This window comes from Cryptomeria japonica, chromosome 7 (assembly GCF_030272615.1).
Source record: "Cryptomeria japonica chromosome 7, Sugi_1.0, whole genome shotgun sequence".
In the NCBI taxonomy this organism is placed as follows: Eukaryota; Viridiplantae; Streptophyta; class Pinopsida; order Cupressales; family Cupressaceae; genus Cryptomeria; species Cryptomeria japonica.
Genome location: NC_081411.1, coordinates 747803384 through 747815532, shown reverse-complemented (window position 1 = coordinate 747815532; position 12149 = coordinate 747803384). Strand labels below are relative to the sequence as shown.

Sequence of the window (12149 nt, the reverse complement as noted above, 5' to 3'; positions counted from 1 at the left end):
CGATATATTCAGCTTCTGTAGAGCTTTGAGCTACTGAAGACTGTTTCCTGCCAATCCAAGACATCATGGCTGAACCCAAGCTGAAGCAGCACCCTGAGGTGCTTTTCCTGTCAGTCACACTTCCAGCCCAATCCGAATCAGTGAACGCGTGAAGATTCAAATCAATATTCTCATACTTGAGTCCATAGTTGAGAGTGCCTTGAAGGTATCTCATTATATGTTTTAGTGCCATAAGATGAATCTCCTTAGGTTCACATATGAATTGACTCAAGGCATTTACTGGATAACAGATATCAGGTCTAGTATTGACTAGATACATTAATGAACCAATCATCTATCTGTAGAGCGTAGGATCTACCAATGGGGAATCTGCTGCTGCCTCCTTTAGTTTGTGAAGATTAGTTTCCATGGGAGAAGTCATCGGTCTGCAGTTCATCATGCCAAATCTCTTCAATATGTCTAAGGTGTACTTCCCTTGATTAAGCACAATATTGTCAGAGTTTTGCCAAACTTCTAATCCAAGGAAGTAATGTAGAAGGCCTAAGTCCTTCATATCAAACTCCTTCTCAAGGCCTTACTCTTTCTTACATTGATCAATAAGGTGATCTTCTCCTATAATCAAAAGATCATCAACATACAAGATCAATATCAACATATCACCTTTGATTTGTTTGAAGTATAGATTTGGATTTGCATCATTCTTTGAGAATCCCAATCCCATGAGGTAGCTGTCAATTCTTTCATACCAGGCCCTGGGGGCTTGTTTCAGTCCATATAGGGCTTTCTTTAATCTGCACACGTGATTCTGCATTGTGGATCTCAAACCCTTCTGGTTGCTCTAAATAGACTTCCTCCTCAATTTTCCCATTCAAGAAAGCAGTCTTTACATCCATCCTTTGGTTGCTGCAATGGCTAGTACTGCTCTGACTGAGGTGTATCTAGCAACTGGAGCGAAAGTCTCATCATAGTCTATTCCCTCTTTCTGTGAGAACCCTCTGGCTACAAATCTGGCTTTATGTTTCTCTATGCTACCATCTACAACATGTTTGATTTTGAATAGCCACTTGGATGAAACAACGGATTTTCCTTTTGGTCTAGGAACAATTTCCCAAACATCATTGTTTAAGATGGATTGATATTCCTCTGACATGGCATCTTTCCATACTTGATGTTTAAGTGCTTCTGATACATTAGAAGGTTCTGATTTGGAGAGATCATTCATTAAGGCTACATAGCTAGTGAATCTTTGGGGCCTCTTACTTTCTCTAAAGGTCCCTGAAGGAGCTACAAAGTTCCTTGCATCTTCCACTGTTTTGTGAACCCATAGTGTTCTTTTCTTAGGGTTTTCCTGGTGTGGAATTTGAACTTCATTCTCATTCTCTTCTGAATACTCCCTCTGAACCTTAGGAACAGGATCCTTTTCTAGGTCTGAAGATGGAGCATAAGTTTCTGACTCAATAGAGTATCTACCCCTATTGAAAGCTATGTCTTCTTCAAATATTACATCTCTACTAAGTTCAATATTACTATGTCCAGGTACAAATACCCTATAGGCTTTAGAAGTTTCACTATACCCAACAAAGATTCCTTTTCTTCCAGAAGGTTCTAGTTTTGTTCTTTTCTCTTTAGGTATATGAATATAAATAGGGCATTCGAATATCCTGAAGTGAGTGATATTAGGTTTTATACCTGTGAAAACTTCTTCAGGAGTTTTATCTTCAATGTGGGAACGAGGGCATCTATTTTGTATGTATACAACAGTGTTGGAGGCTTCTGCCCAAAGATGAGTTTCTAAGTTTTGGTCAAGAAGCATGGCTTTGGCTGCTTCTACAATGGTTCTATTTTTTCCTTTCAGCAACCCCATTTTGTTGGGGGTTGTAGGGGACAGTGAACTCCCTCTTAATCCCAACATCTTTACAAAATTCTCTAAAAATGTCTGAGGTGTATTCCCTCCCATTATCAGTCCTTAAGGTTTTTATTTTCCTTTCGGAAGAGTTTTTAGAGAGAGATTTGAATTCCTTAAATCTCTTGAGAATCTCTTCCGATTCTTTACGTTTAAGAAAATAGATCCAGGTCTTCCTGGAGAAGTCATCAATGAATATTACATAGTAAAGGAACCCCCCTAATGATGGTACAGACATTGGCCCACATAGGTGTTGATGTGTTTTTTATGCACGTGCGAACACAGAATAAAATACCTTGAGTATCTTATCCTCTCTTGAACAAAGTTTCCTGATTGCTGAAGATCTCACCGAAGGGTCAGTCAGAGTAACTCCAAGGTTCTGATATGTAGGTTCTCTACGTGAGGATAAGCTCTTTGCGGTACGATGTGATTTTGCTGGAATCACAAGGGGACATACTTTCGATGACCTGAACGTCTGATTTGCTTTGGATATTATTGGAACGTGGAATTTCATTGGCCTTTGATTTTGAAAAAAGAAAAAAGGATAAGGGTTGGAACGGGATCTATTTCTAACACTAAGAACGTAAGAGCAATGAATGACCTTTGATGAAATTCTAACTAAGTCTTGCTTTGACATCCTAGGATCATCTCCACAAGATTAGTGCGATCTTCTAAGGAAAGCTTTATGATGTTTAGATCACCGCTACAAGCATGGACATCGTCAGGTTGATCTATATCAATGAAGAAGCGATAATTGAAGTTAAGCTTAAGCTGAATGATTCCAGTTGACTACGCAAGGCAAGTCTGCAATCAACAAACCGCTAGTAGTATGGATATATGAATTTCACCGTTGATCATACAAATTTCTTCCATTCACCTAATAACTTGAAATCAAATTTGAGAAGTATAGAGACCATGCAAATTGTTGAATCAACCCATAGAATTCACCATTTCTTCAATGAAGTTTACAAGTCTTTTGCAACAACATCTTGGCAACAATCTTTGCCTTCTCTTTCTACTCTACTCTAACTATTTCCTACTCTCTGACTATTCACTATTAGCTAACTATTAACTATTAACCTTTACAAATGAGGAGCCAGGGCTTTATATAAAGAACCCTTTACAAACGAACGACTCGGATTGACTTAGAACCAATGGCTAGGATCACAAGATAGAAACCCTAATTAGGGTTTGTTACAACAAACTTCCTCTAGCCAATTAGAAAATTACATTCCCGGAGCGAGGACCAATAGGAAGCAGGGGTAGGTGCCTTGAAGTTTGTGCTGTCCTCGATGAGTCAGGTACATTAAATCTGGACACGCTGAGGTGGACCAATCCGACTGGAGGAGCAATGACTGGGATGCCACCTTGTCTGATGTCTGTCTTGGTTGATCTCCTTTCTGTCTCAATTTGATGAATGATGTACCTCTTTTACTCCCAAGTGCTTGATGAGGCTTTCTTATCGTCAAGTCTTCCTTCTCCGGTAGCATACCTTGCCTTGAAGTGCTGGCGAAGCCTTTCTTTGTCATCTTGTGGTAGAATGAGGTCTTGAGGCTAACTTGAACTCCGTGAACACCCCTAGTATTCCAACGCTTCAAAGCACATTGAATCCTCCCTTTTTGCATGTGGAACGTCCTTGATGATGATGGACTGGAAGAGGTCATCCTTGTCCTAGCCTGGTCTTCTTTCATCTGCAAAACAAACCATAAGATGATTAAGGACACATAATAAATTCATTCTAACATAGCATTTTCTACCTTAAATCATTAACAAGAAGACATCAAAATGGAGTTTACTCAAGATTCTCCCCAAGGACAGGCCCTATAAGAATTTCGCTCTGGACCCTTTGGAAGGTTCAGGAGCGAAATTTGCATTCTTGGCCAATTTAGACCTCATTTCATCATTTCATAATCTTAGGTCTAGCCTTCAAACCTCTTCTCATCATAATCTCACAACTAGCCCTTTGCCTAGCTCAAACAAGGTGAAAAATAGGACTTTCAAAGGATTTCACCCTGGACCCTTTGGAAGGGTCAGGAGCGAAATTCATTCTTTAGCTCAAAATCCTTACCTCTTGGACTTGTAACCTATTCAAACACATGCCTATGGCCATCTTTAAGTCCAATTCACCTTGATCACTGTCGTGGCCTAGCACAAACTTGAAGGAAAAATGACATTTTGAGAATTTCGCTTTGGACCCTTTGGAAGGGTCAGGAGCGAAATTCAAGTTTTTCACTTGATATTTCATTTCCCTCACTCCAATCTATCTTGCAAGGCTATCTTGCAAGGCAATAATACATCACTTTTCTTCCAATCATGCCATAGGGATCAAAGTTCTGGCTTCAATCAAGCGAAAAATAGGTGGTTTGAAGAATTTCGCCCTGGACCCTTTGGAAGGGTCAGAAGCGAAATTCATTTCTTGCTTGTTTTCCCTCATTCAACTCCATTCCTCTCACTTTGTTCTTACTTGATTCTCACCTTTGGATCTATCTCTCAACATGACAACACTTGCTTGACTTCAAAATGGCTAAAAAGGAGAATTTCGCTAAAAACCATGGCCAGGGACAGGACCTATTTAGGATTTCGCCCTAGACCCTTTGGAAGGGTCAGGAGCGAAATCCTTGTCCTAGCCTAAAATCTTCATCTTCGATGGCCAAAACCCATTCCAGGACAATCCTAGGGGCATCTCCCAACCTCTCTCACCTTGGCCTAGGCTTGTCTTGACACAAACTTTGGAGGATGGAATAGGTTTTAGGATTTTCGCTCTAGACCCTTTGGAAGGGTCAGGAGCAAAATCCTTGATTTTGCTTAATTCTTTCACATTTGTTGATTTTTAGCGACCCAAAGTTATGCCCAAAGACATCTCCAATCCTAATTCATCTTGGTCCACACTTGACTTGGCACAAAATTGAGAGAAAAAGTAGTTTTGTGAAATTTCGCTCTGGACCCTTTGGAAGAGTCAGGAGCGAAATTTCAACTCTAGGCTTGACTCTTCATCTTTTCAACTCCACTCTTCTTTGCAAGGTAAAAATACACCACTCTTCGCTCAAGGAACAAGGTTTGTAGCCTAAACATGGAAGCAAAAGAGGTTTATCAAGAATTTCGCTCTGGATCCTTTGAAAGGGTCAGGAGCGAAATTCTAGTTTTAGGACAAAATCCTTCACATTTTTACATCCCATCACTTCAAAAGGCAAAGACATGCTAATCCACTTCCAAATATGTTCAAAGGAAAGCGTTGGAAGACTTCAAGTGTTCAAAGGGTCGCAAGCAATAGAGCAAACTATCCTCAAAGAGATCACATGATATCAGAAGAAAGATCCTGTAAGCATTTCAAGGCGAAGTAGGCTACTAAGGAGTGATCTGACCATAAAAAGGCTTCATCAAACATATGGGAGCCAAGGGGTTACATCATTCATTAAGTACAACAAGGATGAAGGAAGATCAACCAAAGCACAAACGCAAGACAAGGTGGCATCCCAATCACTATTCCTCTAGTCAGATAAGTCCACCTCAGCATGACCAGATTCAATGTACCTGACTCACCAGTGATGGCACAAACTTTGAGGCACCTACCCGTGACATCTATTGGCTCACATTCATGGAATGCAATTTTCTTATTGGCTAAAGGAGTTTGTTGTAACAAACCCTAATTAGGGTTTCTATCTTGTAATCCTAGCCATTCATTCTCAATCAATCAGAGCCATCAAATTGTAAAGAGCTCCCTATATAAGGCTCTGGCTCTTCATTTGTAAGGGTTAATAGCTAGGAGCTAAGAGTTAGTAGCTAGAATAGTGAATAGAATAGCAATAGAGTAGATTAGCAAGAGAAGGCAAGAAATTGTTGCCTTGGTTGTAAAAAGACTCCATTTTCATTGAAGATATGGTGAAATGTGTTGTTTCTTTGCAATTTGCATGGTCTCTTGTCAAATCTTCATTTTAGATGATAGATAATTAGATTGAATGAAGGAAGTTATTGAATGCACTCGCGTGGAATCCGCCTAGTCCAAACCACTAGCCCCTTGCTGATTGTAAGTGCGCCTTGCGTGGTCAACTAGCATAGAATGAACTTAATATCAAGTCGTTACACGTCTATTGTTCATGCATTATCTTGAATGGTGATCAGTGTATGATTTGAACATATTCGAAGCATCCCTTAGAAGATCGCACTGAGTTGGTGTTGAATTGTTCAGCCTGATGGTGAGAACTAGCCCAATAGGACTCCAACTAGTCATTCATCCATCTTCTCGCATTCTAGTCTTAGAGTAGACTTTCTGAGCCCTGTATCTTTTGATATTTCTTTATCTTCCAGCCAGTAGATAGGATTCAAGTTCCAACAGATTAAACACTCAGGCCATCAAACATAAGTCCCCTTGTGATTCCAGCATAATCACATCACACCAACAAAGCTTATCCACAGGTAGAGAACCTACATACCAGAACCTTAGAGTTGCCTCGATTGATCCTTAGGCGAAATCTTCAGCATTCGGGGAAACTTTGTTCAAGAGAGGATAAGATACCTTGGTATTTTATTCTGTGTTCGCATGTGCATGAAAAACACATCAACAATAGGGAATCTAAGATTTTTTTTTAAGTTGAATACACAAACCCACAACACTTGGTAGTCACAACAAAATCCTAATTACTGATATTGAAATTTTGTTCATTGAACCATAATAGAAAATAGGAATTCAATTAAAAGAAATGACCTGGATTAATGAAGTCCTATGGTTTTTCCCAGTGTCTAAACCTGCAACTTTCTTCTTGGTTCTTCACCTTGGCTGCAATCCCACATGTTTTTCTCCTTCCCAGCACAAAATGGATACTAATGATCTCAATCATAATAGGTCGCAGAGTTTTAAGCTTGCCTAACAATTTAGTTCTTCCTTTTCTGACAATACCAGTCTTTACAGGCATGAATGCCATAACGTTTTTAATGGCAAAGTGCTCCTCTTGTCCTCCATTCATCTCTCCCATGCCTTCAGCCATGCTTATTTACTCTCCTGTCTTGCATAGCTTCTCCAAAATTTATTTTTCTCTCGTGCCCTTCCTACCTGTGCATGCATTTTCCTTAATATCTTTTCCTTTGCTTGCTTTATTTCTTCCTTCCCTTATGCACTCAATAGTTGACCATTTATCAACTATTATTTTTATTCACACCCTTTACCGGCAAGTTATATATTTAATTATTTACACATGTTTCTATTTATTTATTTATGTTTATATTTATATTTTATTGTTATTCATCACTTAATATATTTATTATATATTAAATTCATTGAATTATTCTTTGGTAAATTTATTATTTAACATCTTTATTTAACAAAGACATAGTTAAGACGTTATAGACATAATCAGTAATGACTAATCCATAGTGATTAAATAAATGTCTAGGGTCTTAGTATTTTACAATAGCTCAAACAATTCTTGCTAGACTCGCTAATCTTCCTAAAGAGATTATTAAATAAATTGCAAGTTTCAATTTAACTGGATTGTGAAAATCTGAATGATTGCAAGGGTTAACCAAAGACCTTGATACAAGGATGACACTGAACTACCTGTCCTTCAATGACAAAACCACAAAATCTATTTCATATTGCACTCCTGGGCCTGCAACCAACGACAAACCTCACACAAGTCCACCCACACATTATTAGTCCGAGTTAGTCTAAACAAAATAAATGCATTAAATTACATATAGCATAACAAAGACAACAATTATATTCAATAATATTAGCATCAAGTTCACAATTGGCACACAGACACACATGTCCATATAAAAAGGTCCAGAACTCCTCCCCTAGCCCAAATTACATCGGGACTATGGTCATGCAAAATTATTAACATGGTTCCTAGGGGATATGACAATGTCTCCACTGCAGAAAATGCTCGGAGTTTCTTTGATAGAGACCTCAAACCAGAGATCACTAAGTCTTTTCTCTTCCTCCTTATCCAAGGAACCATTTTACTCATCCTCCACTTCTCCCTACTCAAAATCAATTCCATCTTCATGGTTGTCTTCCCCATCTTCATCCTCCTGACTGTTTCTGCTCGTTGATGATTCAACACCATGTTCCCACTCATCTCTTATTTACTATTTTAATTATAAACCATTGCAAACCATTTCTTGTAATGTTCCCAGTTGGCGATTGGATTATTTGGCATCCAAGTCCTGCAAACAAACGTTAGTATACAAACAATATGAAAGGTAATTAAACATATATATTTATTTGTGCAATTATACAAGAAAGAATGCGATACGTTATTCTACATATTTAACAAATAATGTTAAACTAATTTATTGTTATCTATAAAAAGGATACAATACTTAGTTGGACCTTTACCTGGATTGACCCAACCCTCTATTGAGAAACACTTCTCAGTTAGGAGCAATCCAAGATGTCGTCCTCCTAAGGTCTCTATTTGGGATCTCTATTAATGAGTGAAATCATTAATGCTCTCAAAGCTTGGCAGAGATCCCACCCCTGCTCAAGCCTCTCTAGCTCTAACATATGCATATGGTTAATCTTTACAATATATATATTGTCTCTAAGAGATTCCCTATGAATCTCTCTCTCTGGATTCCTCTTGGAATCTTGGCATTCAACTCTGCTCTGAAATGCCTCAATGATCCCTAGCTCTGTAAATTTCCTCTGAAGCAATCTCTATTTCCTCTGTTTTAATTCTGAGTGTATCTCTACAATCTTATGGTAATTTGTTATTTAACATCACTAATATATCGCTATTATAATATAATCTTGAATGTATCTCTGTCTCTGGAAGTGTCATTACAATTCTGGGTGCATCTCTATTATGCTAATTCTGAATGTATCTCTGCAACTTTGATTATAAATGCATCTCTGTTAATTTAGAATGTATCTCTGTTATTTACCGGCTATTCTATTTAAATTTATCTTGCGGTATGATTCGAATTCTACGACATTATTCATGAAGTATTTACTATGGTTTAGGGTGAACCGATTACTTGCTGGTGGTGTATCCTGGATATGCTGGGTATGCTTCCCTCCTTCCATGATTTTGCTTCCAACGTGGCTATGGTTGTTCGTATGCAGTGGATGTCAACCAATGGCTAGTGATTAGAGCAGTGTATATTCAGACTGAAGTCCAGACGTGATTTTTCCTCAGCGATTTATTCCCCTTTATATCCCTCCATTTCTGGGAGAGGTCACACCTCTTCATCATGTATGCCCTTTGGAAAGAGTGCAACTCTTCATTATTTCTACCCTTTGAAAGGGACACAGCCTTTCATAATCAGATGTGCACTTATTATTTAAATCAGATCTGCACTTCTCATTTCCAAATTATCCCCTCTCAAATGAGGTTCTCTTCTCCCTTTTATATCTCAATGTTGAGGGAGTCACAACTTTTCCTTTCATGACTTTTGACTTTTCATTAACTTAATTAATTTTTAATTAATCATATTTAATTATATTATTTTATATTTTAATTTAATTTTTAATGTTTTAATTTTATTATTATCATTTATTATTAAATTCTATTTCAAAGTGGGGACATTACATTTCTCAACATTTTTAATTCACATCTCTTGGAATTTTGCACTTAGTTCCAACTTAATTTAACACAAATATATGCAGAGATTAATTTGTTTGTGTTTTGAGCATTTTGAAGTTGCCTAGGATTTCTATTTATCAGGACTCATTTATGACTTCTAAAATATTTTGTTTGCTACTGGTGCAATGGTAAACACACACTCCTTCAGGATATGGACTTCAAATACTCTGCATTTGTCCGACAGTTTGATTTTAATATGTATTCAATTTATGTAGAATATAGAAATGCATTTAAAATTTAAACTAATTAACTTCTATTTATGCCTTAATGGTAAAAGAAATTGGAGGAAAATAAAGCCAAACCCTTTTTGTCTTGGCCAGGATACCCTGATTTGGAATAGGTTTTAAGATCCATGCAAAATGAACTCAAAGTAATATTTGTGAGATTTGATTACTGTTCTCAATTTGTTGCAATTGCAATGACTATTTCTGGTCTTCTAATTCATATTTTTACGTAGTGTTGAGGTCTGTTTCTTTAACCCCTTCTGATATTGAAAACTAAAAGTCTTTTATAAATATAACCAGTAAGCATTGCTGGAACAAATAGTAACTAGCTACATTCAAATTATGCCTCAGACGTGGATCACACATATGTCAGTGGCATGATTCCTATCATTTCTTTTTTGAATTTAAAATTTGGATGCTAAAATTTTTGTTGTCTGACCAATGATAATATTGACATTTGATCACTTCAGACAGCAATGCTACAAGAGTAAAATTATATAGCAAATCCACAAGAGTCAACACAGATTTTATGGCATAAAAGCAAAGAGAGAGGTAAAACAAATGAATAATTTAAAACCACCTTTATATTTAACTTGTTATTGTCATCTTTGTTTAAAAAAAATCTTAAATTTTTTATGCATGGTACATTATGTTGGAGTTATATGCTGCTTTTATTGTTCTTCTAATAGTTTGGATATGGTTTTTACAATTGGACAATGATCTTGTTCAATATGATTTTTTAATTAGGAAGGGGATTTAACTGATTAAAGGTAATCTTGAAATAAAATGTGAATTGTAATTTTTGTATTAAATTAATTTTTTTTAATTTATTAAGATATAAATTTAACACACTTCTTTAAACCACTTGTTTTTATTTTTGATCTATCACAGCCGAAGCGGTATTCGCTTTTGACTGGAGCTATGAACCAGTGAGACCACATTTTTGAGGGGCCTCATCCTCATGTTTGTTCAGCAATAACACCCTTGTATCTCCTTGTGCCATTCTGTCTTCCACACCCAGGCATCGCCTTATCTCTCCATTACCTATGTGTGGGACACATGGGCCTCGAGAAAACTTGAACCCGAGACCTCCCATGTAGGAGGCTTGCAGCTAACCGCTGTGTTGTGGGGTCATCCCCTTCTTTAAACCACTTGTTAACTTTAAAATAAAAATATATATTATATTAGAAATTTATTTATTATGTAAAAGAGGAACTCTACATGCATAAAAATAAAATTTTGCTTTTGAACTACAATTTTAACCATTAGATTTATATATGTATATTTTTATGTTATATATATTTGATGAATAAAAACAATTACATGTTTTATGAGTTAAATTTTTATGTTGACAAACTATTTGCTTTTTTTCTATCTTTTTTTGATGAAAAAGAAGCTTTTATTGAAAAAGAAGCTTTCGTTGAAAAAGAATTTTTGTTACAGAATAAAGATATAAATTGTGTATAACCCAGTACACAGTCAATTACACAATTAGGTGCAGCAAGAGCAATTAAACATGAAAATTTTAACTGTGTGGTACTATCTTTCCAAAACAAAAATTTACAATTTGAGAGTGGTGAACCTTGCAGGTTGAGAGTGGTGCAAGAATGAAGTTAATAAGATTTATATTGTTTGTCTTGTGGATCTCCTCACAAATTCGATTGGGAGATTGTAAGTGTGCAATTTATAGTTTTGGAGACTCCTTGGCAGACACAGGAAATCTGTTGATTTCAGCACCTGGTCAACTAATCGGCCGCTTTCCATATGGTGAAACATTGGGTTATCCAACTGGTCGTTGTTCAGATGGGCGATTAATTATTGACTTTATTGGTATGCAACTTGATTTTTCTCAAATCTACTAGTTTGTATTTCCAAACTAAATCTGCTAATGCTAAATTTCGTGGTGCTTTACAGCTGAAGCTCTTGGTCAACCATGGTTAAATCCTTTTCTACGAAACACTGCAGATTTTAGTGGTGGTGCAAATTTTGCAGTTGCAGGAGCTACAGCTCTAAGCCCATCTTTCTTTAAAAGAAGAAGAATTGGAGCACTTTTCCCACAATTTTCCTTGGATACACAAGTACATTGGTTCTTGCACTACAAGAAAGTTTATTGTTCACGTTTTAAAGGTATGCATTTTTTAATTCAATTAAGCTTCGTAAAAGATTACCAAATACTGGTAACAGTCAAAGACCATCAGAATACAAACTGCTAGGTAAGACATAAAACTGCAGCAAGTTATAGGTTGACACATAGATTGGCAACAGCTAAAGTTTTTTTAAAATTATACCAAATATTAGTTTAAACTTTAAAGCCATGTAAAGGATTTACTTAAGAAATACAATAAGTTTTTTTAAAATTTTTTTTCATTTAAAATTAGAAAAATGAGTTTCCTAGTCAAAAATTGAACAGTTAGTTTCTAAGTTTCTTTTATATAT

At 36.5% G+C, this 12149-nt stretch overlaps 1 protein-coding gene across 1 annotated transcript in view; it reads left to right on the top strand.

The window, feature by feature from the left end:
- Nucleotides 1-12149, top strand: part of LOC131039801 (GDSL esterase/lipase At5g45910) — a 106028-nt gene that overhangs the window by 82806 nt on the left and 11073 nt on the right. The window contains exons 4-5 of the mRNA XM_057972639.2: nucleotides 11303-11543; nucleotides 11628-11840. Of these exons, the coding sequence (XP_057828622.2) occupies nucleotides 11303-11543; nucleotides 11628-11840 (454 nt within the window). The remainder of the gene's footprint in view (nucleotides 1-11302; nucleotides 11544-11627; nucleotides 11841-12149) is intronic.